A 24,595-nucleotide genomic window follows, 5' to 3' on the forward strand; every position below is an offset into this window, starting at 1 on the left:
AATTGAGAAAGAAAACTTGCAAACCAGTTTTCAGAGAGATGAAAAATAATCTCTTAAAAACCGAGGTCCGTCTTCCTGGTTTTGTTTGGTCCACTGCTAAGGATGCGGTTGTTTTTTGTCCCCCCCCCCCTCCATTTTTAATTGGAGGACAAGTCAAAAGAGCAAGACTATTTCGTGACACGTGAGTATTACACACAATTCACACTTCAGTTGATAAATCACACTGTTTAGTGCACAGGCAGGCTCGTTCCTTTGTCTTTCCAGCTGCTTCTGCGCTGGCGCCCTGGGGTTGGAATAATTTCGACAGCAGGCCTGGAAAAACTTGAACCATTTCGTCCTTGTCGGTTCAGAGTTGCTAATCAAAAACTATCCGAATTCAAGCGCCACTTGGGGAATACTCCATGACAAAGCGGAGCGCACCCGCTTTGAAGACTGGTTAAAAACAGCAGACCCCTAGTCAATCCTACCCTGTTTATGGGCCTCAGTTTCCCCAGCTATAAATTGGGGGCTAAGCAGTGATCCTCGGTTTTTAGGCGGACTGCCTCGCAGTAGATCAGTTAACTATCGTGGGCAGCAGCTCCTGGAGCTACAGATTGGGGTCAGTTTGGAGCCGGCAGGCACGCTGTGGGCGGGTCCCCGGGCGGGTTGGGTCCCACCCCAGTGGTTTCCAGCTTGCCCAGCGCAGCACCCCGCAGGCCTAAGCTTTCCCGGGGGAATTCCGGGCGGTGCGGGCGAGAACTGGGGGCGGGGCAGGGCTGCTGCTTATAAGAAGGGCTGCGCGCCCGCTCCGGGCCACTGGTTTGCGCTGTTGAAGCCATGGCGCCTGCCTGCCTGCTTGCGCCGCTGCTGCTGCTGCTCCTCGGAGGCTTCCCCGTGGTCCCCGGCGAGTCGGTATGTATTTGAACGATGTCTTAGAGGGGGGAGAATGGGGAGTGCCTTCTTTGTCCCCTCAAATCCCGGGATCCGGAGGGAATAGGGTGCATCGTGAACTGTGCTCCCTCCCCCCAACCCCCTCGGGACGCCGAGACACGGAAAACTTTATGAGGAAACTTTGCTCTTGGGTCTCAGGAAGGCTGCCGGAGACTCTTCCACGCGCCGTGCACCCCTAGCCGGTTGCTCTGAGCTCTGGACTCAGCCTGGCCTCTGGGCTCCCGGGTGGGACGTGACTAAGTTGGTGTCAACTTTTCTCCTCCCACACCCTCACCCCTACTTTGTGATCCCAGTGCTGGCGCTGCGCGCAGAGTGGCCCTCGGTGTCCAGAGCAGGAGGCTCGAGTCTGAGATGGTCTGGGGACGGGGTGGGCAGCTTGTATTCGGGAGCTGGAACACTTTAGGGCTGTGCGGAGGACCCCGTTTCACAAACCCTGGGGAATGGAGAAGACTGAATCCTGGCCTTCGTTCTGGCCACAGTCTTGGTACGACTGACTTAAGGGGCAAGATCAGCTCCTTCTAAGGTCACCTTTCCTATCTACAGAACAGATCATGAGGTGAACCTTCCTGCTTTAGGCTGTCCAAAAAGTTGGGTTCCTTATTTTTCCAGAGCGGACTCAAAGGACAACTTTCCGATCAGCTCCAGGCTAGAGATTGAGCTCCAACTGTTTTGTGGGACGTGTTTTGGTTGAAACCGCACACGGGGAAATTGAGGCACCCACCTGAGTGCGGAGAAGGATCTAGAGGAGAAAAGATCCCAGGGAACCTAAAGAAACCTTTCCTTTTCAGGATCAGAGTCAACAAGGATCTAGGGCCGGATCAGCTCAATCCTAGTAGGCGTTTAGGAGGCAAGGGAATTTACAGGGCATAACAGTCCCTGGGAGAGGGGGGTCTGACCCATGAGCACGGGCCATTTGTACCTTTAGTCTAAGTTTTGGGGGGAGTGAGACTCTGGAGTTTAATCATTAATGTTCTTTTGAAAGCCACCTTTTTCTCTGGGCTTATTTAGGGAATAGTTGATCCTGTTCAGGAGGCTTCAGGTGAGAGTGTATGCAGTCTCCAGCACAATTGCAGTTAGGCACGGAACCCATTGCATGCTGGTTTCTGCTCTGATGGCTTCCTGGTGGCTTTGGAATCAAGCGTGATTAATTTCAGAAAACCTCCCTGTTGACTGTTCTTAAACTAGACCTCAGGCAGAGAGGTTAAGTAACCTGTTGAAGGTCACACAGCTACCAACCAGCTGAGTCAGGCAGAAGTTAAGACAGTCAGACTTGGAAATGCCTGCTTTTATCTTCTCGTCCCTGTGGCTGCTGTTAGGTCCCGTTTTCCCATAATTCCAGACTGGTCTAACATCTGTTGATGTTTGGGATTGGAGAGCCTCAACTCAAGGTGTATTGTGAGTGGAATGAACATGAATATGAGGGAATGGCTTTCCACTAAAGCGAAGGCATCTTTGCAGAAAGGTTGTGACTGAGCGAGCCCAGCGTGCCTTCCTGTTGTATTAACCTTAAATGAGCGGCTGAAGGCTATTCTGAAGTTGAGTCCTTCCTTGTGGACTTCTGAAGGAATGCTGGCTGAGCAGTGTGAGGAAAAAGGACCTAGGCGATGGCTGAGGTCACCATGTGGCCAGTCCCAAGCCATTGAGCTCCCCTCGGGCTGCTAAGCTAGCAGGTGCTTTGGGGGAGGACTAGACCGCAGTGTCCCCCAGATAGAGTCAGAAGGATGTGGTTTGGGGGAGGTAGGTTTTGCCAGGCCTGCTTTGGGTGACCTGATCTAGCAAGGGGGAGAAGCCAGCCTAAAGCAGCTGCTTCCGGAGGCCTCAGTCTCAATCTCAGGTCCTGACCTCAGTGTTCCCTCCTCCCTGCCTAATGTCAGAAGCATCTTGCCTCTAATTGGGTCACAGGGATTCCCCCTTAAATTGTGGTCAGAAAAATCGGACCACTTGGGCTGGAAAAACAAGTGATACTGTCTGCCTTTCTTTCTCCCTTGGAATGAGAGAGAAAGACAGAGACAAGACAGAAAATGAACCCTGGGGAGAGGATTTAGCTAACAGCTGTTTTGATTTATTGAGCACTTTCTGATAACTGAGTAATTAGGCCCTCACAAAAAAAAAAAACAAAACACCACCATCACACCACCGCCACCAACAACAAAACCCAACACACGTGGTTACGTTCTTGTATTCTCTTTTCCAGAATAGTATATTGAAAGATGAGATGATACCATCTTTTAATACTGAGTGTACAAGCAGGCCATCTACTCTCTACAGAGTAGTCTTGGAACCTTCACGCTATGAGGGACTTTCTCCAAATTTTAGGTTTAGTCCAAACCCAGATTTGGGAAAGGCAGCCCAAGCTAAACGCCCACTGCCCTCTCCTCTGCTTGGCGGGTTTGCCATCCCAAACCTGTTCTTCCTGTCCAGCTGGGAGCATTCCCTGATCTGCCTTCTGCCCCTCCCACCCTGGCCAATTAAAGGCAGCCTTGTTTTTGGGATGGTGGTTGGGGGGGGTGGGTGGAGGTGAGGGGTGTGGGCCAAGGTGTTGTTGCCCAGGGGCACAGCCTACTGACTTGGCACCAATCCCAGGCAGCTCTGAGGAAGTATCTCCCACCCACCTGGTGTACTTCAACTTAAAGACGTTTCTAGTCTACTTGAGAACCCTCTCCTTGGTAGCCAGGAAGTGGGGGCTGAGTGCCCAAGGAGGTTCTAGGGCCTATGAGTGGCTGGTAAGACCTCTTGGGACTTCTTGGGAGCCCATAGAGGTACTGCACATCTGGGGAATTGATTTGGACCATGATTTGGAGAGCACAGTGGGGTTGGGAGAGACCTGTAACTCGGAACAGTCTTCTGCAAAATCACGATGGAGCTAGGAGGTTTCAAGAAGAGACACCCCGCCATCTCATTCCTTATTGTTGCTTTATGTGTATGGGTATTCTGAATGAATCTCTGTCTGCGTTACCATGTCTATATTCTGGGTCCAAGGAGGCCAGGAGAGGATGTCGGTTCCCCTGGAGCTGGAGCTGCAGACAGTTGTGAGATGCTAAGAGGGTGCTGAGAATTGAACCCAGGTCCTCTCCCTAAGCCACTTCTTCAGCCCTCTGATACCTGATTAGTCATTAAGCACTAATCATTCAAAAAGGAGTATGACATCTAAGGCCTTCTCTCTAGGAAATGAAATCACATCATCAAACTCTGCAAAGGGAGACACCCCCACCCCCCAATTCACATCTGGAGACCAGAATTCTGCGCCATTCCTTCTAGTGAAACTCCTACCTTCCCCATGGGCCATGATTGTATGACTGAAAAAACTCACATATAACAACTTCGTTCCAAAAGGTGCTTCGAAATCACTTACTGCTAGGATGACTGACTGACTGTAGTTTGGTACTGTAGTATAGGCATCTTTATCTCCCTTTTCACAGAGAGCTGATGCTCAAAGGAATGTAGTGTTTTGCCAAGATCAGGAGAATGCTAGCTGTCTGTTTAGATTGTCCCTTAGAGAACATTCTAGATAATGGGGACATTAGATAACCTTGGGACTGACTTCTGTGTTGCTCGCAAACATACCTCGTGTCTGGAGCTCAATGTCCGTCCTGTCTCCAAAATGAGGAGGCTGGACCATTGCCACTTGAGTGTCCTTCTTACTCCACGGCCCAGATGGGGAGGGGAAGGGGAGTTCTCTTGGCTTCTTTGGTAGACTCTAAACAAGTCCCGGTCTCAGAAGAGAAGTGGGGTGCACATTCAGGTCCTGCCGTCTCCAGCGCCTGGAAACAGGAGGCTTTTCCAAGGACTTGGAGTGCTGAGCTGGCTTGAATGAGGAGCTGCAGAGCTGGACTCTCTGTTGGGAGAGATTGGCTCCTAGCTGTTTTTTCAGCCTCCTGGGCTGTATGAGTTGCTGTGATTTCCAAATGAATGTTTAAAAGTAGGGGAATGGGATGGACTGGGCTCTGTGAGTCAACTGTGTCTTGCTACAGCCTGCCTGAGTCACCACTTCCTACCAGTCTCTTGGCTAATAAGCATAGCTCTGTGGCAGGAATCTTGGGAGTGGGCAAGTTTGAGGGGTTTTGTTCATTTTGGGTTTTTGTCTTGGCTTTTGGGAGTCAGCATCAGTGTCTAGAGCCTTTGAATATTCACAGCACCGGTGTGTGCACTTGGGTCCTGGACAGTGCAACAGAGCAGGTACGACATTGGTACACCTCTCCACACCCACACCCTTCAGTAACACCAAGGAGTCAACTGGTCTGAATTCAAGAACCAAAGCTGGCGCCATTCAGGTTTGATTTGCACTAGGATTCTGTGACATTTTTTTGGAGCTGCTAGGGTGTTAAAACAATAATGTGACGACAGTGGGCCTGCTCCTTAACCTCCTAGTCTGTTGAGGCTCTGACATCAATTCCCTAGCACCAATAAAGTAAATTAATTAAAAGATTGTGGTGGGGCGAGTTGATGAGCTTGCAAAGGAGGCTCCGAGCATTCCTCCAAGTAGTGGAACAGGAGACATTCCTCAGTGACCGTTCCCTGGCTTGCCTAGGACCTCTCTCCTCCCCCACATCTAGTCCTGCAGCTGCTAGGTGGGAAGGGTAGAGCCTAGGGGTGGGGCCGATGGAGCCCAAATCTTATATTTGTTTATCTTCGAAGTGGGTTGTTTGCAGGTTATCAGATGGGTTTATATTTAAACAAGAACCAGTTCCTGGCAGCTCCACCTCCTGCGGGATCTGCAGGTGTCCCAGGCCAGCTTCTCTCTCTCTTTCTCTCTCTCTCTCTCTCTCTCTCTCTGTGTGTGTGTGTGTGTGTGTGTGTGTGTGTGTGTGTGTGAGGGAGGGAGTTTACAAGGGTACCAGGTCTTAGGACACAGTTCAAGCTAAGACTTGCATTGCTTTCCCTGGGAAGGGCAAGTGTTCTGAGGCAGCTGAATGACTACAAGTAATGTTCTGGCTTTGGTGGACAAGCAAAGGCAATGTTCTGAGAAGGTATTTTTCCTGCTAGCGACTAGGGGAACATCCATGCGCACCATTGGGGTCTGATTTAACCCTAGAGAAACGTGCCTTGTAGAGCTAGCTTGTTATTAACCCACTGGTGACCTTTGGACACTCACCTGCGCCTTGTAGACCTGTCTGGTGGTGTCTGCTAGAGGCCCTGGGAACAGGAAATGTGGGTACATTTTACAGCCAGAAAGCCTCTTGAGTCTCTGCCCCAGCTCTGCCACTCACCCAGGGACACACAGGGAGTTAATAAGTCACTTTGTTGATGTGAGAGCCCCAGTGTCCTCTATAAAACACCCGTGTCACTTGATAGTCATAATAGTTATTTAGCAGACTTATAAAGTGCCGGCTTCAGTTGAATTTATTATTCGTGACTAGACAAGGGCTCCTGTCTTGGCCAGAGGTTGGCTTTGGGTCATGGCGTCTGTATATGTGCAGAGAACGTAAGTGGGCTAGTAGGATTCTTGGAGATCAGAACATTTATCCTGGAGGACTGTGGGAATCAAAAGATCACAGATTCCCCCCCCACACACACACACATACGAAATAGGGTCTCATGTAGCCCAGGCTGGCTTTGAGTTCCCTATGTAGTTGAGGTTGGCCTTGAATTCCTGATCCTCCTGCCTCTGCTTCCTAAGTGCTGGTATTATAGCCATGGACCACCACAGCCTGCCACTTTTGACACTTTACAACTGTCACTTGTCATCTCTATGGTCACCCGCCAGTATCGGTTTCTTTCCATCTTGGGTTACAGCCTCTTACTGAGTGCTCCCCACCCTTTGCTCTTTGCCTGCCCCCTCCCCTGTCCTCCTAGTATAGGGAGTTGGCTGCCCTAGTTTTCTCTGGCAAAGGAGAGGCTGCTGGTCAGGTGACACCCAGGGTAATGGAAAGGGAGGCAGGGAGAGGTTGGTGCTTATGGAAACACTGACTGGGTGAAGCGGGCTGTAATGGCCCAACCTGTGGGGACTGGCTGCAGCCTCTGGGCAGCAAGCAAATGGCTGGGCTGGGTGTTTTAGAGTGGGGACACTCCTTGCCTCTGGGGAAGTCCAGCATCAAGATGATTGAGAGGGATTGACCTGGTCAGGATTCCTGGCTTCCCCAGTCTGGGGAGGAGGAGGTGCAGGGGCCCTGTAAGCCAGGTTCTGGTAGATCTAATCCGTTGCAACAGGGGCTGCAAAGGCCCTGTACTCTGTTCTCAAAACACTGGAGGCTTGTTTGCATGCTGAGAGTCTTCTGGGCAGCCTCAGATCCAGCAGGGATTTTGGATCTGCTGCCTAGATTACAAGCCCCAGCTTCAATGCACCTCTGTCTCTTGAGGCCTTGAGGGAGCCAGTCCCTCCCCAGCTGTCTCCACTGGTAATCGGAGCAGTGCCCAGTTTGGTGCCCAGGCCTCGGGACAGAGGGAGGCTTGTCTCTTTGAGACCCTTTTACAGGTGGGGAAACCAAGGCTCAGAAAGGGGATCGACCACTGGGGACCACCTAAGTAGTGAGAGAACTGGATTGGTCCTTGGGAGGGGTTTGTCCAGAGGTTCCCGACCAATCCCCCTCATTCCTGGCTGGCACCCCATGATCCTAGAGTTCTTGTGGGAATGGGCTGCTTTGGGACTTGGTGAAAAGCTGGCTGCTGACTGTGCCTGGCCTGGCTTGCTACAGGGTGATTGTGTTCAGAGTAACTTGACCTTGAAGTGGGCAGAACCGACATTTGAACCCTCACTCAACCCCCCTTACAACCCCCTGCTTCCCCAGACCTTGCTTATTAACCCTTTCAGGTCCCAGGGCATCACATTGAATATTTGGTATGTGACTTTTTTTGCCTTTTAGATTTTTTTTTTCCTCCCCCAAGGCAAGCCAGGAAATAGAGGCTCTAGCTCACAAGAAGAGTTTCAGATCTCTCTGGTTAGTGCCTTCCACTACTCCTGGAAAAACACAGATTTCCTCTGTCTTTGTTTGCTTAGGATAAACTTAGGCTGGGCAGGTTTCTACCCATCCCTGAGTCTGAAGATGCCGACCTTTCAGTTGGGTATCTCTGGTCTGTCTCAGCAGTAGAAGCGACAGGGTTGTCAAACCCCTCTCTAGCTTGCAAAATCCCCTCCCATCTGATGGCCAGGGCCTCCCCAGCCCCGCCCTCGGCTGCTTCAGCAAGGTTCCTCTCTGGCTCTCTTGAGCATTCCCGTCTCCTATGCAGAAGGAAGGTGGGTGGGGTTTAATAATGATCACCACCTATTGAGCACCTGCTATGCACCAGTCACCTGCTGGTCACCTGTGCACTTGGACACATTCCCCTTGACCTTCATTCTGCAAGGTGCCAATTAGAAAAGAAGAAACTGAGGACTTAAAGCCAGAATAAACTCCCAGGCTTCACAGGAAATGGTGGAGCCTTGATTTGCTTGTGGCTCCTGCCCACTGTAGTAAATGGAGTTGGTGGGGCTGTAGAACCACTTGGGAGTCCAGGAGTTGGTTTATGGGTGTTGCCCCTGACCTGACTCAGCCCAGTGTCATCCTTATGGTCTCTTCCTCAGAGTATGATCAGGTGTGGGCTTGACCCCTCCTTCTGTGGGGAGGAGGCAGGTAGGAGGCTCTCACCAGTTCACTGTTAGCCAAGCCCTCCTTGGTTTTCCAGCCAAGTTTCTGTCCCTTTGTTTAAGCAATAACACTTCCACCTTTGTTTATTCCCTGGCAAGGGGAGGTGGGGTGCCCTGGAGCCTCAGCTCAGCCAGTGTCCAGTGGGCTTTCTTATTGGGCTGAAGGTGAAGAATGGGCAGGCCATTGTGATGAGACTGGCTGTGGTTAGGACATGGTTTAGAGAAAGGTCTGGGTATGAATCCAGTGTTGTTCTCTCCTAGCTGTGACTCTTGGATAAATGACTCATCTGTGGGCCAGGTAGAACACCTCATGATGCTGTGCTGTTGAGTAGAATAAAGGGACTTTATGCAGAGATGGAGCCTGCTATACAGTGGGGACTTCTGCTAGTCACCCCAATCCCTGTGTTGTTCCCCAGGGTGATGGACATCATGGGACTTTGAGATAGGATCAATGGCTTCTCATTCTGATTTCAGGCAAAAGCTTGTGTATTTGCTGAGAACCTTGGGGTCAGTCAAGGTTCCGGAAAGGGGGCTGGAGGCCACTTACCCAGGACAGTGAGCAACCTAGGTTGTAAGCCCAGCTCTGCTGCTAGCTGCCTGGCTGACCTTGGCAAAGTAATCTGTCTCAGAGATCATAAAACTAAACGGTTGGGCTGTGGCCTCAGATGCCTTCTGCTGGCAGGTGTTACTTCCTATAAAACAAAGTATACCTACTTCTATTTTTTCCAGTTTGGGAAAGAATTCAGGGTCTCTAACTATCGGCACTAGGTCAGATTTCTATCGACTACGAGGCCAGCAAGAACCTCTGCACCAGACCCAACCTACTACCTTATTCACCCATCTTCTGGTTGTGTTTGTGAAAGGGACAGAAATGAGACCAGAGGGTGTGCATGCGCATGCATATACACGTGGACACACGTTCCTGGGCAGGGTTGGGTGAGCGGAGGTGAACCGACCACATCTGTAGTCAGGAGCAAGACTGGATCCCCCTCTGGTTAAGGTTGGGTCAGCCTGCTGGGTGGCCTGGTTTTTCAAAGCCACCCCAGACTACTGAGTGGACCTTGTTTGAAAAGAGAGTCGGGGGAAGGAGAGGTTGTTGGTACCTTCTCAGCTTTACAAACACACAAACAGAACCATTGCTCACCATCTCTTTGGGCATGGTTGGGTCTGTTCTGACATCGTGTCCTCAGTAGCTCCTGTCCACTTGGGAGGTTTTTGCTTGTTAGAGTTTGTGAGCATAGGAGGGACCAGAAAGGGGCTAAGAGAAGATGCCTTCCGAGCTCCAGGAGCCTGAATTTCTCATGTCTTGTCTCAGAAGCCTCTGACTCACTGAAGAGGTTAATTTTTGCATCCTCTCCACACCTCTGAAGAATTTTCCAACCTCTGAAAGGAAGGCTCCAAGCCTGGCTGAGCGGTGGGTCCTGGTGTGATACTCCTTTCCTCTGGAATTTTAATATAAAGATGATGGAGGGGGGGAGGGGCGTGGTGGTACAACTCCTTAAATCCCAGTACAGAAGAGGCAAAGACCAGTTTCTTAGTCTAGCCAGGCCAGCCAAGGCTACCTAGAGAGAGACCTTCCCCCTAAAAAAGGAATGGGAGGGGGACCATGTGTCCCAAAGGGAGCTGAAACAGGAATGCATCTTGGTTTCAGCCTCAGTTTACCAGTCAGATCTTGACAGCTTCAAACACACACACATACACACACACACACACACACACACCTTGAGTTTCTCTAATGGAAGATTGAAGTAATCACTACTAGCCCACGTGATAGGCATCGAATATGCTTATCTCCAATCTCCTGGGCTGTTTTGAAACACCCGGAACACTTTCACATATTACGGAGGTTTGGTGTGTGGCTGACATTCCAAGGCTCCTTCCTAGGGGCGAGGTGTGGGGTAGGTCAGACCTGAGCTGGAATCCAAGCCCCCAGGCTTAAAACCTCAGCGCCTGCCCTGAAGAGTTTGAATTTTAACAGCGTGTGACCAGTCTTTCAGGCTTTGGTGGTCTGAGTATCTCTACCTGCCTCTCCTTTCCTCCATCTCCCCATGCCCTCACCCCTAGCTGGATTAGACACGCCCAGTTAGGGTTCCTGTCTAGTCCAGGGTGGGCTGGGCTGGGAGCTCTAAGCATAAAACGTGTTCCTATGTTGTGTCTGTGGCTAGCAGCCCAGGTGATCTCATGCCCGGCCGCCGGTCTTGTTGGTCACTTCTGCTTGTGTGACCTTAGGAGAAGTGAGTTGCCTTTCTGAGCTGTGGTTTCCACCCTCGCCAAAAGGGTCTGCGTCATCCCGAGTGCGTGCATGTTAAGGCCTGGCACACTGTAAGCCATGGAGGCCTTGCCGTTGCAGATTTTGAACCTTAGGGAATTTGTAGTGAGGCGTTGGGCGTTGGGACCATGCCTGCCGTCTAGGGCACTTGGTACAACCACGGAGAAGCCTTCTTGCTGTGCTGCCAAGCCAAAGCCACAGGCACGGGCCCTGTGCGGGGGCTGGAATTCCAGTACCAGCAACCCCACAGCTCCCAATTCCGGAGTCGTGAAGTCATCTGTAAGCAAGACTTAACCCCTGCTGGCTCCCCACTCCCACGCGTACCAAGCACTCTGATCGATTTCCCTGCCCCCCCCCCGGGGGGGGGGAAATGCCTGCCTGACTTCCTCCCAGCTACTTTCCCAGAATCTAGTTTCCTGAGCAAAGTGGGTGGACAGAGGGCACAGCCTCCTCTCCCCGGAAGCCTGTGGGAGAGAGAGGAGGAGGAAGAGTGGAGCAGGAAGCCTGATCCCTAAGCGCCTCTCCTGACCTCTCCTGCCACTCAATCTCACGCCTTAGGGTTAAACGGACATTCCTTCTTACTGTCTCCACCGCGTGTCTCTGTGGTTGGGTGAAGGACAGCCTGGGGCTGGCGGACACAAGACCTGACCCACTCTCTACCTAAGTTTTATACGGTGTTAGGGTAGTTACTACCTTGTTTCTGGTTTGAATTCTCTTTACGAAATTCTTTGAAAGAACAGGGCCTCCCCGGGTCTGAATGGCTAGTTCCTATTCTGAATTTCTAAGCAGGGCTTCATCCCTTGTACTCTCGGGGACTAGAGGAGGGAAGGCCTGGAAATAGTAGACTAGTGACCCTTGCACCTGGTTGTTTACAAGAATGAGCCTGAGTCCAAAGACTAGGGGGGAAGGGCTGTGGGCACCCCAGTGCACCCTAGGGCCCTAAGGAAGCTGGGATAAGGAGACACGGGGTGTGTGTGGGAGGGGGCAAAAATAAGTGGGATAGTTTCCTTTTAAATGCTGTTTGGTGGGAATTGACCACAAGCTCTGGGTTGGCTAGCTGGGTCTCCTTGGGATGGGAGCTGAGTGACGTGGACTGTGGGAGCAAGGATCTGTGTGCCCTGCCCTGGCAGAAGACTAGACATTGAGAGAAGTCCGTGAATTCAGGATTGTACCTTTGAGTCACCACCCGGTCTGAGTTCTGTGGCTGTCTTGGGGTGTGAGTGAACCTGCCCAGCCTGTTTCAGCCCAGTCTGACTCAGTTGGGAACATGTTCCCAACAGGGCAGGCCCAGAGCCAGTAGCCTACTGCCTTCCATCTGGAAATCAGCTGCTGTCATAGGACCCCAGCCTGGGCCTGTCTGTGTCCATGGGAACCTCTGGCTCTGAAATCAGGTGGTCCTTCATGCAATTCTGCCTGCCAATTGCCACTTGTACCACCAGAAGAGAATGACTTAACAGCCATTTGTGCGGGGGGGCTTAGTTGTAAAGTTAATTAACAAGTGCTATTATAAGCAGCCTTAGAGATCATAGGTAGCTCAGTAAATACCTAGAAATATTAATAACTTGTTACCACTTATATTTTTACTAACCCAGAATGGTGAAGAGACTTGTATAGGGTTGCACAGTAGATGGGGCACAGGACCCAAAACTTCTTCTCATCTGGTCCTATAATCCTGATTCACTTTGGTTCTGGGGCACTCTTGTCTCCCAGAGCCTCCGGAGGGAGGAGGAGGAAGATGGGCCTTTTGGGTCGATCCTGTTTGAAACCATCTCTCTTATTAGATTCGAGAGACAGAGGTCATCGACCCCCAGGACCTCCTGGAAGGCAGATACTTCTCTGGAGCCCTCCCCGACGACGAAGATGCTGGCGGCTCGGATGACTTTGAGATCTCGGGTTCCGGAGATCTGGGTATGGGGGTGTGCTTGGGAAGGCTGGGGGGACCCTGGGCTGCAGGGACTCCTGGCGGCAACAGTGGGAGAGGTGGATTTGAGTCGATGTTTTCCTACAGTGCTCCCCCCACTACCCCCCCCCACTTCAAAAGGGGAAACAAACGTAACATTTTCCCACCCCCAGGGTCTCTGGGGTGAGTTGTAAACAACTTTGAATTCATTCCACTTTGAGTTTGCAGGCGCTAGCCTGAACCTGTCCACTAGGCTCCTCCCTCTGGTGGAGGGTAGAGGGAGCGTGGGGAAGGGCCCAGAGTGTGTTCCGCTCCCCCAACCCCCAACCGTTGAAAGGAAAAGTACTGGTTCCAAAGTGGGGGTGGAGTGGGAGGCGTTATGTGTGGGCTGAAATATGGAGAGGGGAGCCGGAAGCAAGCCCCTGTTTCAGATGAGACCGGGAGGGAGGGAGGTTTCTTGTAGTGTGACCAGGTAGGTATCAGGGCTTTCATGGGCTTGACTTTGTGGCCTCTGGAACAGGCAGCTGCTAAGGGTTCCGCTGTCTTCAGGGCCTTTGCAGAGTCCAGAATCCCAGCGCTGCCTTCTACTTAGAGCCTTGGTTCTTACTATGTAAAACGAGGGTCTGGAGGACTGTGGAGTCAGTTGTGGACTGAAGCGAGTTCCAGCTCTTAGCAGTTACCATACACTCGGTATTTTTAGAAGTAAATTTTGTATACCGTGTATCCTGAGTATACCGTGGTGTGTACTAGGACAGCCTCTACAAAGGGTTGCAGCCAGGAGACAAGCTAAACTCTTTGCCTCCTGTGTTTATCATTACAGTTAACTGCTTCCTTCCCAAAAGTTAATTCCCTGGGGAGCTTGTTCAGATGTAAATTTTAGTTAAGGTGGCTCTATCTTCCCTGATAGAGATTGAGCCTAGGGCTTGGCTCTGCCACTCACCTCCTCCCCCCCTTTTTTTTTTCTTCTTCAAGACAGGTCTTCTCTGTGTAGCCCTGGCTGTCCTGGAACTCATTCTGTAGACCAGGCTGGTCTTGAACTCAAATCCGCCTGCTTCTGCCTCCCGAGTGCTGGGATTAAAGGCGTGCGCCACAACCTTGCTCTCTTAACTTTCATGTTTGAGACCAGTTCTTCCGGTGTGGCTTAAGCTGGTCTTGAACTTCCTTCTGGTGTTCTGTGCACTTCGTCCAGGAACATTTTGCCTTTTCTAACCAGCTTCCAGATACTGCTGTCTTTACCCCATACTTTAGCTAGTAAGGGTTTAGAAAGTTCACGAGACACTGGACAGCTTTGTATATTACCAGGGTGTACACTGCTGTGAACGGACCAGATGCCCCAAGAGTGTCATGTTTCAGTATAGGTGACTAAAATTGCTCGTGAGGTGGGACACCACTAGCTACAGCTGAAGGGGTCGGTTTCAGAACATGACTGTTCACACAGCTGCTCTTCTAACTTTGCAGATGACACGGAGGAGCCCAGGCCCTTCCCTGAAGTGATTGAGCCCTTGGTGAGTGCTGCCCTCCCCGCTTCTCCACCCTTTTCTCCCTCTTTGCTCTTGCTCTCCTGAGAGCGACAGAAAATACAACCCCTTGAATGCATAATGGGATCTAACTCCCGTTTTCTAAGAAGGCCTTTTATTGGGATGCTAGGCTCATTTGGGACCAGCATGGACAGGGCGAGCCTTCTCCTTGGAGAAGATGGTCACCTCTGAGCCCAGCCTTTTTCCTTCTGCATTTTGGTGGCCTAAGAGTAACACTCCAACATGCTTGCCGCACACACTCTGCCTCAGAGTGTTGCTGGTGCAGAGTTGGCCTCCTGAGGGGCATCACCACATGACCTATACTGGTTGCTCCAGCATATACCTGCTGAGGCAGGCGTGAAGGCTGCTCCCCCCCCCACACCCCGCCTATGTGTTCGTTCCCTTGTGACTCCTCCTGTCTGTCATCTTCTAGGGTCCCCTTCCACCTAGCTTCCTCTTCGAGGTGTGTTCAGTGTCCTCTCGTCTCCTTTCTCTCTCAGGTGCCACTGGATAACCACATCCCCGAGAATGCACAGCCTGGCATCCGTGTCCCCTCAGAGCCCAAGGAACTGGAAGAGAATGAGGTCATTCCTAAAAGGGCCCCCTCCGACGTGGGGGATGACATGTCCAACAAAGTATCCATGTCCAGCACTGCCCAGGGCAGCAACATCTTTGAGAGAACTGAGGTCTTGGCAGGTAAGGCTGCTTCCTTCTCTCTGGTTTCAGAGAGAAGCAGACAGGCAGGTCTTTAGTCTTCTGGTTTGCATTGGGGCAGCTAAGGGCTTTATCTCCTTTAAGGGGTGGCTGGGAAGCATAATCAAATGCATATCAAAGACTTGCAAAGAATAGAAAAGGAATTGTTTCCTTAAGCCCCTGGGGTGTTTTCCAAAGCCCTTTCCCTGACTGAGCTTGCATCCCATATCCGGAGTTAATTATCTAAGGGTTAATTTCCCTTGCAAGCTAGGAGGCCCCTGGTGGAATTAGATTGACTCCTCCACTCACCCTCCTATCTTTCGATAGGCTTATGACCTTGGCCTGGTGCCTTTTGAGTAGCCTGCCTCCATTTACGGCTCTGTGAAATGGGAAGGTTGGCCCCTCCTTCTATAAAGGGCTGTTCTGTCCGTGTTATCCCCAGAGCTCTCAGGGTTAGGGTTAGTGTGTCCCCTAGTTAGGACACTGGATGCTTTTGTGTTACAGAGGCTTTAGGAGGGGCTGGGTCAGTTCTGGATGAGGGACTTGAGTTGGGGGTCCTCTTCTGGTAGCTCAAGAGAAGAGGCAAGAGCATCTCCATAGCTGGTTGGAGCGAACTTCCCAGTTAGGCAGGCAGTCTGGGAGGACTGGCTGGTGCAGAGGTGGTGGTGCTGCAGGCCCTTGCTAGGTCTTTCTTGTCTCCTGGGAAGCAGCTGGGCCTGAGGAGGCTGAGGTATACATATGGAGCCCTGTGCCTATATATCGCTGCCCTGTCTCCTTCCTTCAGGATCTCACTGGCCCTGTCTTGAAGACCCGGTGCCACAGTGTGGTCCTGCCTCTGGTCTGTCAACATACATCCTCTTTTTTTTCCTTCACCAGTCTTTGTGTTGGTGGCAAAGCCTTTGTGCAAAGGCCCTAGAGACCGTTAGGCCATGTTTCAAACTTTGTGGAAAAAAAAATTGTTTTGTCGTGCTTCAACCTCAGAGTTCCATTCTCATCGTAGTTTAGACCTGCCGGCTACAGGTCTTATTCATACGTGTGGAGTTTTAGATCGGTTCGTTAGTCTTGTTTGCTTCTCAAGAAAACTGGAAACCAGTCATTCTTCTTATTCGTGGGGGAAACCGAGCTCCCGCTCTGGCTTAGAGAACAAGAGAACTCACACGAGGATATCCCCTCATTCTTCCACCCCGTGGTCACACCGGTGTAAGATCTTTCCTAGAAATGCCATTTCTCTAGGCTCCTGTGGCCTCACCATTGAAGGGACAGTGGAGTCCAGCTGGAAACATCCCCTTCAGTAGCTTTGAAACAGCCCCTAGAAGTTCTGTGACGTGTGTGTCCTGTGACTCCTGTGTACTCTTGGAGACCCTCCAGTATCCTGAAGTGGAACCAGGTCACAGAGCCGGGACATGGTGACCTCCATGTTTGGAACTGGAACACAGATGGCTTCTGAACCTGTGGCTGGTTCTTGCCCCTGCAGGGTCTCCCAGTACAGATCAAGGGCCTGAAGGAGGAGTGGAGTTAATGAGAGGGAAAGGTGTGGGAGACAGGCAGGAGGCAGCTTAACTTTTTTTTTTTTTTTTTTTTTTTTTCTGGAACCCGCAGCACTTTTGTTTTGGGTTGGTTTGTTTGTTGGTAGAAAAACTCTTGTTAGTTCTTCTGCCTCTCCTGCTCCGTTCTCTGTGTAGATGTATATAGTGTGTGCACAGAAATTAATCTTCTTAGCCTGGGTAAAACCGAATTAGGAGATTCAATCTGCCACAGGAAGGATTCTGTCCCTGCCCCTAACAAACAGCCGTGACTCATTCAGGCCACTTGGTGTGGTGACAGATGCTCGCCCAAGTGGAGAAGGTACCACTGCCTGGCCCCAGCTAGGAGCTAGCTCCTCACTGAGCTGGACAGTGAGGGTCATCTACTAAGCACTTTGTGGTGCTCTGGCCCACGTGAGGATGGTGCGGAACACGAGAAAGCCAGAGGTTTACAGCTCAGGGGGTCTTGAGTGTAGGCATTGCGTTGTGCAGTTGAAGTAGATTTATTTTGGTTTGAAGGGAAAGGTAGGAGAAGGTGTTTTTGTTCTGTGTTGTCTTAAGAGAGGTGAAGAAGCTTGCTTGCCTCATCAGATACAGTAGCTGGGAAAGGTGCGAGGTTCAAGGAGAAAATCAGCGGGAACCACTGTTGAAGACACGGGAACGCAGTTGCCATGATAACCGGCAATCGTTTGTGCTCTGACGGTGTAGACATTAGTGTGTTCTGCATGTTTGTAGAATATGATAACCTGTCAGTGGATGGATGTATGGGTCTAGGTGGGACATATGCACACGGGGATAGACGGTGTATGCCATGGTGAGAAGAAAGTGTCTTCATATTGATTGCTGCAGCCTGCTGTTCTTGGTCAGGGCTTAATGCTAAGCTGTTGCTAGAGAGACCGCGTGATGCATGGAATGAGCCTGAGCTTTTGGGCTAGGGCAGCAGATGTGGGATGAAATAGTGGTGTTGGTCCACTCTAGCTGTGATCTTATAATTTCTGTCTCTCTCAGACGGAAATCGTGAAGGTCGATGCTAATGAGGTGTCCTCTTGCTTGGTCTAGGGGGTGTGGTTATGGTGAGATTGATTGGCGGTGGGCGGGGCTGAGGAGCACATGGACCTGGAACCAGCTCACCCCTTGCTCTCTCCTACTTCAGCTCTGATCGTGGGCGGCGTGGTAGGCATCCTCTTTGCCGTTTTCCTGATCCTGCTGCTGGTGTACCGCATGAAGAAGAAGGATGAAGGCAGTTACGACTTGGGCAAGAAACCCATCTACAAAAAAGCCCCCACCAACGAGTTCTACGCATGATAAGCTTCCTCCAGAGAGCGCTGCTTGGACTTACTGGGGAGAGGAGTGGAGGGTTGTGGATGGCGGGAGTTGGCAGAGAGCAGCAGGCACCTTAATACTGACTTGTCAGTATCTCCGTCTCTAGTCACCTTTCTGGTGTCAGAAGAGATGTGATCTTCTACTGTGCTGCCTCAGAGAGGGAGGGAGGGAGAGAGAGAGAGAGAGAGAGAGAGAGAGAGAGAGAGAGAGAGAGAGAGACTGTCTGTGTCTCAGTTGCTCTGGCAGAAAAATGGGGTTAAACTTGCCCTTTCTGAAGGCAAGCCTGGAATTGGGTCTTTTGTTGTCATTGTTCAAAGTTTCCAGAATAGAATATAGGACCAGTTTAGATCCTATAGTAAACATGTCCCATCTATGACTGCCTTGATTATAGAGGCAAGGGGTTACTGTGTGAATCCCGGCTCCCTTCCACATGCTGTACACCCTATCCATCTGTCAGGAGCTGGGGCAAGGAGCCAGAACCCTCTGCACCTTGAGATAAGTCTGCCATGAGAGCTTTCTCATGCTACAGAGTCTCTGTGGCGTACCTGGGGGCATTCTTAAGTCCAGTGACTTAAAATTCAACCTTTTTTTAAAAAAAAATATCTAGGGAGGGCGGGGTGAAGTGCTGAAAGCTCACACTGAAGTGTGTTTGTAGGCGATTCATAAAAACTAAGTTTTTTAATGGTTCATTCCTTTATGCGAGCGTCTGCGCCTGGGCTGAGTGTGGGGGATACACAGATGTTCTATCTAGAACATTTCCATTGCAACAGCTAAGTTTGTGTTTCGTGGTTTTTTTATGTTTTGTTTGTCTTTTGAAAATGAGAGAAGAGTTGGAGATATGATTTTTATGATTTTTTTTTTGTTTTTTACTATTTATAGCTTCAGACAGGGCTGCTTTTCATCTTTCTATTGTCCCCCACGTTTTTGTTTTTGTTTTTAATGCTCTGTGCCCTTGTTTTTGACCTTGGCCCTTCCTGAAGTTGCTTTATCTTGAGAAGTAGCTACAGGGTTCTAGCAGTTTCCAGAATATAATGTAGGGGGATAGCGGGATATTTGTGTTTGTGTTCTTGTAATATATTATCCTTCCTTGGTTCTAGAAGAATAGATAAATATATTTTTTTAGGCTATAGAATGATATTACAGGTCCCATGTTGGCTGGATGGTTGCGTGAGTTTTCGTGTGGCTGAAGAGGCTGCTGCCCTCTTCCCTTGCCCTGTGCCTTATTGCGAATGAGCTAGAGTAGTTGAGGGTCCCTGACTCGAACCCTCACTGTGCCTTCTGCCGGGGAGGAGGGGCTCCTGGGCTCTAGATGCACGATCCAATACAGTGGCCGTGTGTGGCTGTATAACTCGGTTCACTTCAGACTAAGTGATTGGAAGTCATTCCTCGGTTGCACTAGCCACACAAAATGCTCAGTCACCATCCCCCGGGCACCGAGGGTTAAGCTGGTTTAGCAGGTCATTGCTCAGCTTTGCTTGTCTCCCTGGGCAAGGGAAGGGGACCAGGAGAAAGGTGGTGAGGCCCCAGGGACTCCTGTCATCTGGTACTCTCCCTCTTACAGAGGAGAGACCTAGTGGCTTAAAAGGCCTGGGGTGGTGGGGAGATCACACCACTCTCAAACATATTCTGTTCCTGTGAGGCCCCCATCACCACCTCCGTGCAGGGTCCTAGCTGGCTGGGTCCTCTTCTAGCCTTGGTGCCTGCTCCTTTTCTGCACCATTCACACTGTTGTCTGTTACTGATTTTTTTTTTTTTTGATAAAAAGATAATAAAACCTGGTACTTTCTAGATTGTCAGCCTGTCAGTTTTATTTTTGGTTTCTCAAAACAGGGTTTCTCTGTGTAGCCCTGGCTGTGCTGAAACTCATTCTGTAGATCAGGTGAACCTAGAACTCAAGAGGCTGACCTGCCTCTGCCTCGATTAAAGAGGTGTGCCATCACACCCAATGCCATTATAAAATGTTGGGTTTCTTTTTAAGCTTTATTTTTATTTTATGTGTATGAGTATCTACCTGCATGTACACCTGCGTGCCAGAAGAGGGCGTCAGACCCCATTACTGATGGTTATGAGCCGCCATGTGGTTGCTGGGAATTGAATGCAGGTCCTCTGTAAGAGTAGCCAGTGCTCTTAACCACTGAGCCTTCCCTCCAGCCCATTTTAAAGGTTTTTACAAGCCATTCATTCTGTATCCCTTGAACTCAGTGAAGCCAGAGGGAGACCTTTTGGGGTGCCAGACACGGGCACAGACACGAGACAGCAGTAGGGCTTTGGAGGTGGGAAAGATGCCAGGAAATGTGCCCGATCTCTGGACAGCACATCCTGTCTCTCCCCGTTTTAATTAAGCAACACTAGGTTTAAAAACAAACACAGGCCACAGAGTCCCTCGGGCCTTTGGGGTGGCTCAGAGTCTTAAGAGCACTTGTCACGTCAGCCTGAGGCCTCCAGTGTGAGTGTCCTGGACACAGCGGGAGAGAAGCAGCTGCTGATGTCACACTCTGACCGCCACAAGTGAACTGTGGGGGACACACACACTTGGACACACATGGACACACATGCTACTTAATAAATCAAAATAGGAAAAAAAATAACCCTCAGTGGAGTCCCTGCGTGTAGAAATCGTACTTCTCATAAAAGCCTTAAGAGTTGGAAGACAAAGACTGTCAAATCTGTACTATAACCCGACGTGGCTGAGAGGAAACAAGGCCCCAGACTGGCTCTTTCGTGACACAGTTCCTGCATATTTCCGTGTCACCTGCCTGGTCTCTGTGGGCTGTGCTATAGTTGTCACACCTGAGAGTCTCATAAGCAGTAAAGTGCCTGTCGCCAAGGATCCCACCTGTCCTCAGCTTATCTCTGCAGAGTGGAGCCTCGATTCCCGTTGACCTTGGTGACTTGGGTTTGGCACCATGTTGCCCCATGGGAAGAAGCACCCAGAGGACTTACTACACGAGCCAGGAACTTGGTGTTTCACGGTTGGGCCTCTTAGCACAGCTGCAGGAAACAGTCGTTAGAAATGGAACAAACTTCATCTGAAAGGTTAAAGAACGTGTCCAAATCGATAGTTCAGCAGTGGCGGAGGTAGGATTTGAATCCACTTAGCCTCTGGATTCTACTGGTAACCACAGCGCGTATCAGAGGGTTTCCATTGCTCACAGTCCCTTCGCTGTGGGGGTGGTTGGCCCTCACAGCACCTGGTCTCATATCTCTCTAGGGACCCTAAGTTCTGTTTCCTCGAGTCCCTTGGGTGAGTTTCTGGCTCTCATAGTTCACCGCTTTTCCTGTGTAGCATGCACTCTGAATGGGTTAGAACTGCACAGTTTACACAGTAGCCACCAGTCATCGTGGCTCTTTAACATGTAAAAATGGAGTAGCGCAACAGCTACGTGTAGCTCATGGCTCTGGGATGGAGTGGGCACAGGATGTCCACCGTGTAAGGACTTTAATGTGGCTGTTGATGCCTGCATCTAGACTTCAGACGCCATCGGCTGTTACCTTCCTTTCTGTAGTCTGCAGTGGGGAAGACCAGAGGTTGACTGTGTGCCAAGTGGCACTTCTTTGGGTAAGATATTAGCGTCAAAAATGTTGGTTAACTCTTCCTATGGGAACATTGTCCTTAAATTTAGGGCCTTATAATGACAATGACAAACATCTCTCATGGTTCCCATGAGTCAGAAACTCAGGAGCAGCAGAGGTGTCTTACGCAGTCTCACGCAGTCGTCATCCAGATAAGGGCTACGTTACAGACATCTGGAGGGCTGGCTGACTGGGCAGGAGGCTCTATTTCCAACAGAGAGAGTGCATTCACAGGTCTGGAAACTTGGCTCTAACTGTCTGGCAGGAGGTCTCAGTTGCTCACCTCACAGATTAACGTAGAAATGTGTGTCCTCGTGACGTGACGTGGCAGCTGGCTTCCCAGAGTCAGTGATCCGAGAGAGCCAGGTAGAAGCTACAGGGCCTTTTAAGTCTTAGCTTTGCAAGCCACACACTTTCCCTTGCATAATGTCAGTCAGTCAGTCAGTCAGTCAGGCATACAGGTCTGTCCTGCTGACTACCACAGCAAACAGCACAAAGGCAGGAATGTTAGGAGAGGCAAGGCTGACTGGAAGCTTTGCTAGTCATATTTCCTGACTGACCAAACATCTGAGAGAAAGGCATGGGGATATATTTTGACTTGAGGCAATCTGTCCTTATCTGACTCTGTTTCTGGGCCCTGGATGAAACAAAAACACGGCACAAAGGCGTGTTGGGGCAAAGTTACTCACCTCATGGTATGCAGTAAGCAGGGAGAGACAAGGAATCCAGGACAAGCGTAACTAATTTTTAGGGCACACCTGTAGTAACCTCCTTCCTCAAACTAGGCCGCACCTCTCCTGTGCACCACCTCCCATCAACAAAGGCATTAATCCAATCATTTTCCCCGAACCCTTGGCAAGCAAGCCTTTTACTTCTAAGCCTTGGTGAGGTGGGCACTTCATATCCAAATCAAAATAGAAACCATCCCACAGGTTGTGACTGTACACTTTGTCACCTGTCAGTCGGACACTGGGGTTGTCTGGCAGTCGAACACTGATGTCATTTCTGAGAAGTGAACAGGATTATAGTATTGATCCACTCTTACCCCATGATCTGCCAAACTCCAGAAACCTTTGGAGCACTGACCCCTTGTCTTAGGGCTTCTATTCCTGCACAAACATTGTGACCAAGAAGCCGTTGGGGAGGCAGGTTGGGGTTTATTCAGCTTACACTTTCCACATTGCTGTTGATCACCAAAGGAAGTCACTGGAACTCAAGCAGGTCAGGAAGCAGGAGCTGATGCAGAGGCCATGGAGGGATGTTACTTACTGGCTTGTTTCCCCTGGCTTGCTCAGCTTGTTTTCTTATAGAACCCAAGACTACCAGCCCAGGGATGGCACCACCCACAACGGGCCCTCCCACCCTTGACTAATTGAGAAAATGCCTTACAGCTGGATCTCATGGAGGCATTTCCTTAAGGGAGGCTCCTTTCTCTGTGATAACTCCAGCTTGTGTCAAGTTGACACAAAACTAGCCAGTGCACTCCTCCACCGGACTGTTTATTACAGAGATGTGGAAAAGCTTATGAACCAACCCAGAATCTACTGTCAGTGTTTGCTATGATGTATCGAGGAAGATGGCCGTAAGAGTTCTTCCCTCCTCTGTGACATACACACCTTTTATACCTCCCCCATCTTTCTCACTCTCTCTTTTTTTGTTGTTGTTTTTTTGTTTTTGTTTTTTGAGACAGGGTTTCTCTGTATAGCCCTGGCTGTCCTGGAACTCACTTTGTAGACCAGGCTGGCCTCGAACTCAGAAATCTGCCTGCCTCTGCTTCCCGAGTGCTGGGATTAAAGGCGTGTGCCACCACGCCCGGCTCTCACTCTCTTAGATATTTATTATTTTATGATTAAAACATTTTTTTGGGGGGGGGGCTGGCAAGATGGCTCAGTGGTTAAGAGCACCAACTGCTCTTCCTAAGGTCCTGAGTTCAAATCCCAGCAACCACATGGTGGCTCACAGCCATTTGTAATGAAATCTGATGCCCTCTTCTGGAGTGTCTGAAGACAGCTACAGTGTACTTACATATAATATATAAATAAATCTTTTTAAAAAATTTTTAAGATTTATTCAGACACATCAGAAGACGGCATCAGATCCCATTACAGATGGTTGTGAGTCACCATGTGGTTGCTGGGAATTGAACTCAGGATCTCTAGAAGAGCAGTCAGTGCTTTTAACCACTGAGCCATCTCTCCAGCCCTAAAACATTTTTTTTTTAATGTCATGCATTGGTGTTTTGCCTACATGTATGTGTGCGTTCGGGTGTCAGATCCCAGGAACTGGAGGTACAGACACTTGTGAGCTGCCAGGTGGGTGCTAGGGACTGAACCTTGGTGCTCTAGAATAGCAGCCAGTGCTCTTGACTGCTAAGCCATCTATCTCCCCAGGCCCCTATTTTAGTGTGTGTGTGTGTGTGTGTGTGTGTGTGTGACTGTGAATGAGTACGCATGAGCATTAGTACCTCTGAAGGACTGAAACGTTATATTCCCCAGAATTGGAGTTCCTGAGCTATGTGAGATAAACACTGGCAACAGAACCTGCGTCCTCTGCAAGAGCAGCTGCTGCTCTCTAACCCCTGAGCCATCTCTCCAGGCCCCTCAGTCTCTTCTCTTGATGTGGGTAGGATTAACATATTATGTAGGGTGCCACTGGGTTTATAATAGGTTACATTACATAACACATGTACAGGATTATGCAGATGTGTTAATGGCCACAATTAGTTGATTCATGAGTTAGCAAAAAAAAAAAAAAAAAAAAGAAAGAATCCTTGTGGATCTAAGTCGTTGGCCTCAGCAAAGCAAGGTGCTGTGAGTTCAGTAGCTTCAAGAAATTAAACTTGCAAACAGTCATGTGAACCTAGAGCATGAGTCCTGGGAAACCCTAAGCAGACCAGTTAGGCTGCACTTGGACTCCTTGGAAACAGACAATGTATATGTGTTGTTGTAACCTGATACTTTGTGGTGATTTGTTATGTAACAGACACCAGCACCAGGTCGCTTACCTCCTGTGGGCTATTGTTTTTCCTAGCTGGCAAATAGGAGAATATTCTCTGCTTTAGAAGGTGTTTGCTTAGGCTAACCATGGTGGTACATGCCTTTGATCCTAGCACTGGAAAGGCAGAGGTGTGTGTGTGTGTGTGTGTGTGTGTGTGTGTATCTCTTAAGTGTTCCTGGCCAGCCTGGGCTATGTAGTGAGATCCTGCCTCCACCTCCCCACCCATAAACAAACAAAAACTAAGAGCAGTGGCTGCAGCTAGCCCATAGGTCGTGTGGAAAGGTCTTCTACACTGATTATTTTATTCTT

At 50.0% G+C, this 24,595-nt stretch overlaps 1 protein-coding gene across 1 annotated transcript; it reads left to right on the plus strand.

Annotated features, from left to right (window-relative positions):
- Nucleotides 1-738: 738 nt before the first annotated feature.
- Sdc4 (syndecan 4) lies at nucleotides 739-19,504 on the plus strand. The gene is made up of 5 exons (XM_021185829.3): nucleotides 739-891; nucleotides 12,542-12,668; nucleotides 14,119-14,165; nucleotides 14,678-14,873; nucleotides 17,547-19,504. The coding sequence occupies exons 1-5, from the start codon at nucleotides 817-819 to the stop codon at nucleotides 17,696-17,698; spliced, it is 597 nt and encodes a 198-aa protein (XP_021041488.1). The 5' UTR covers nucleotides 739-816; the 3' UTR covers nucleotides 17,699-19,504.
- Nucleotides 19,505-24,595: the final 5,091 nt, after the last annotated feature.

Source organism: Mus caroli, unplaced genomic scaffold, assembly GCF_978045245.1.
Source record: "Mus caroli unplaced genomic scaffold, Mus_caroli_1 scaffold_2, whole genome shotgun sequence".
Lineage (NCBI taxonomy): Eukaryota > Metazoa > Chordata > Mammalia > Rodentia > Muridae > Mus > Mus caroli.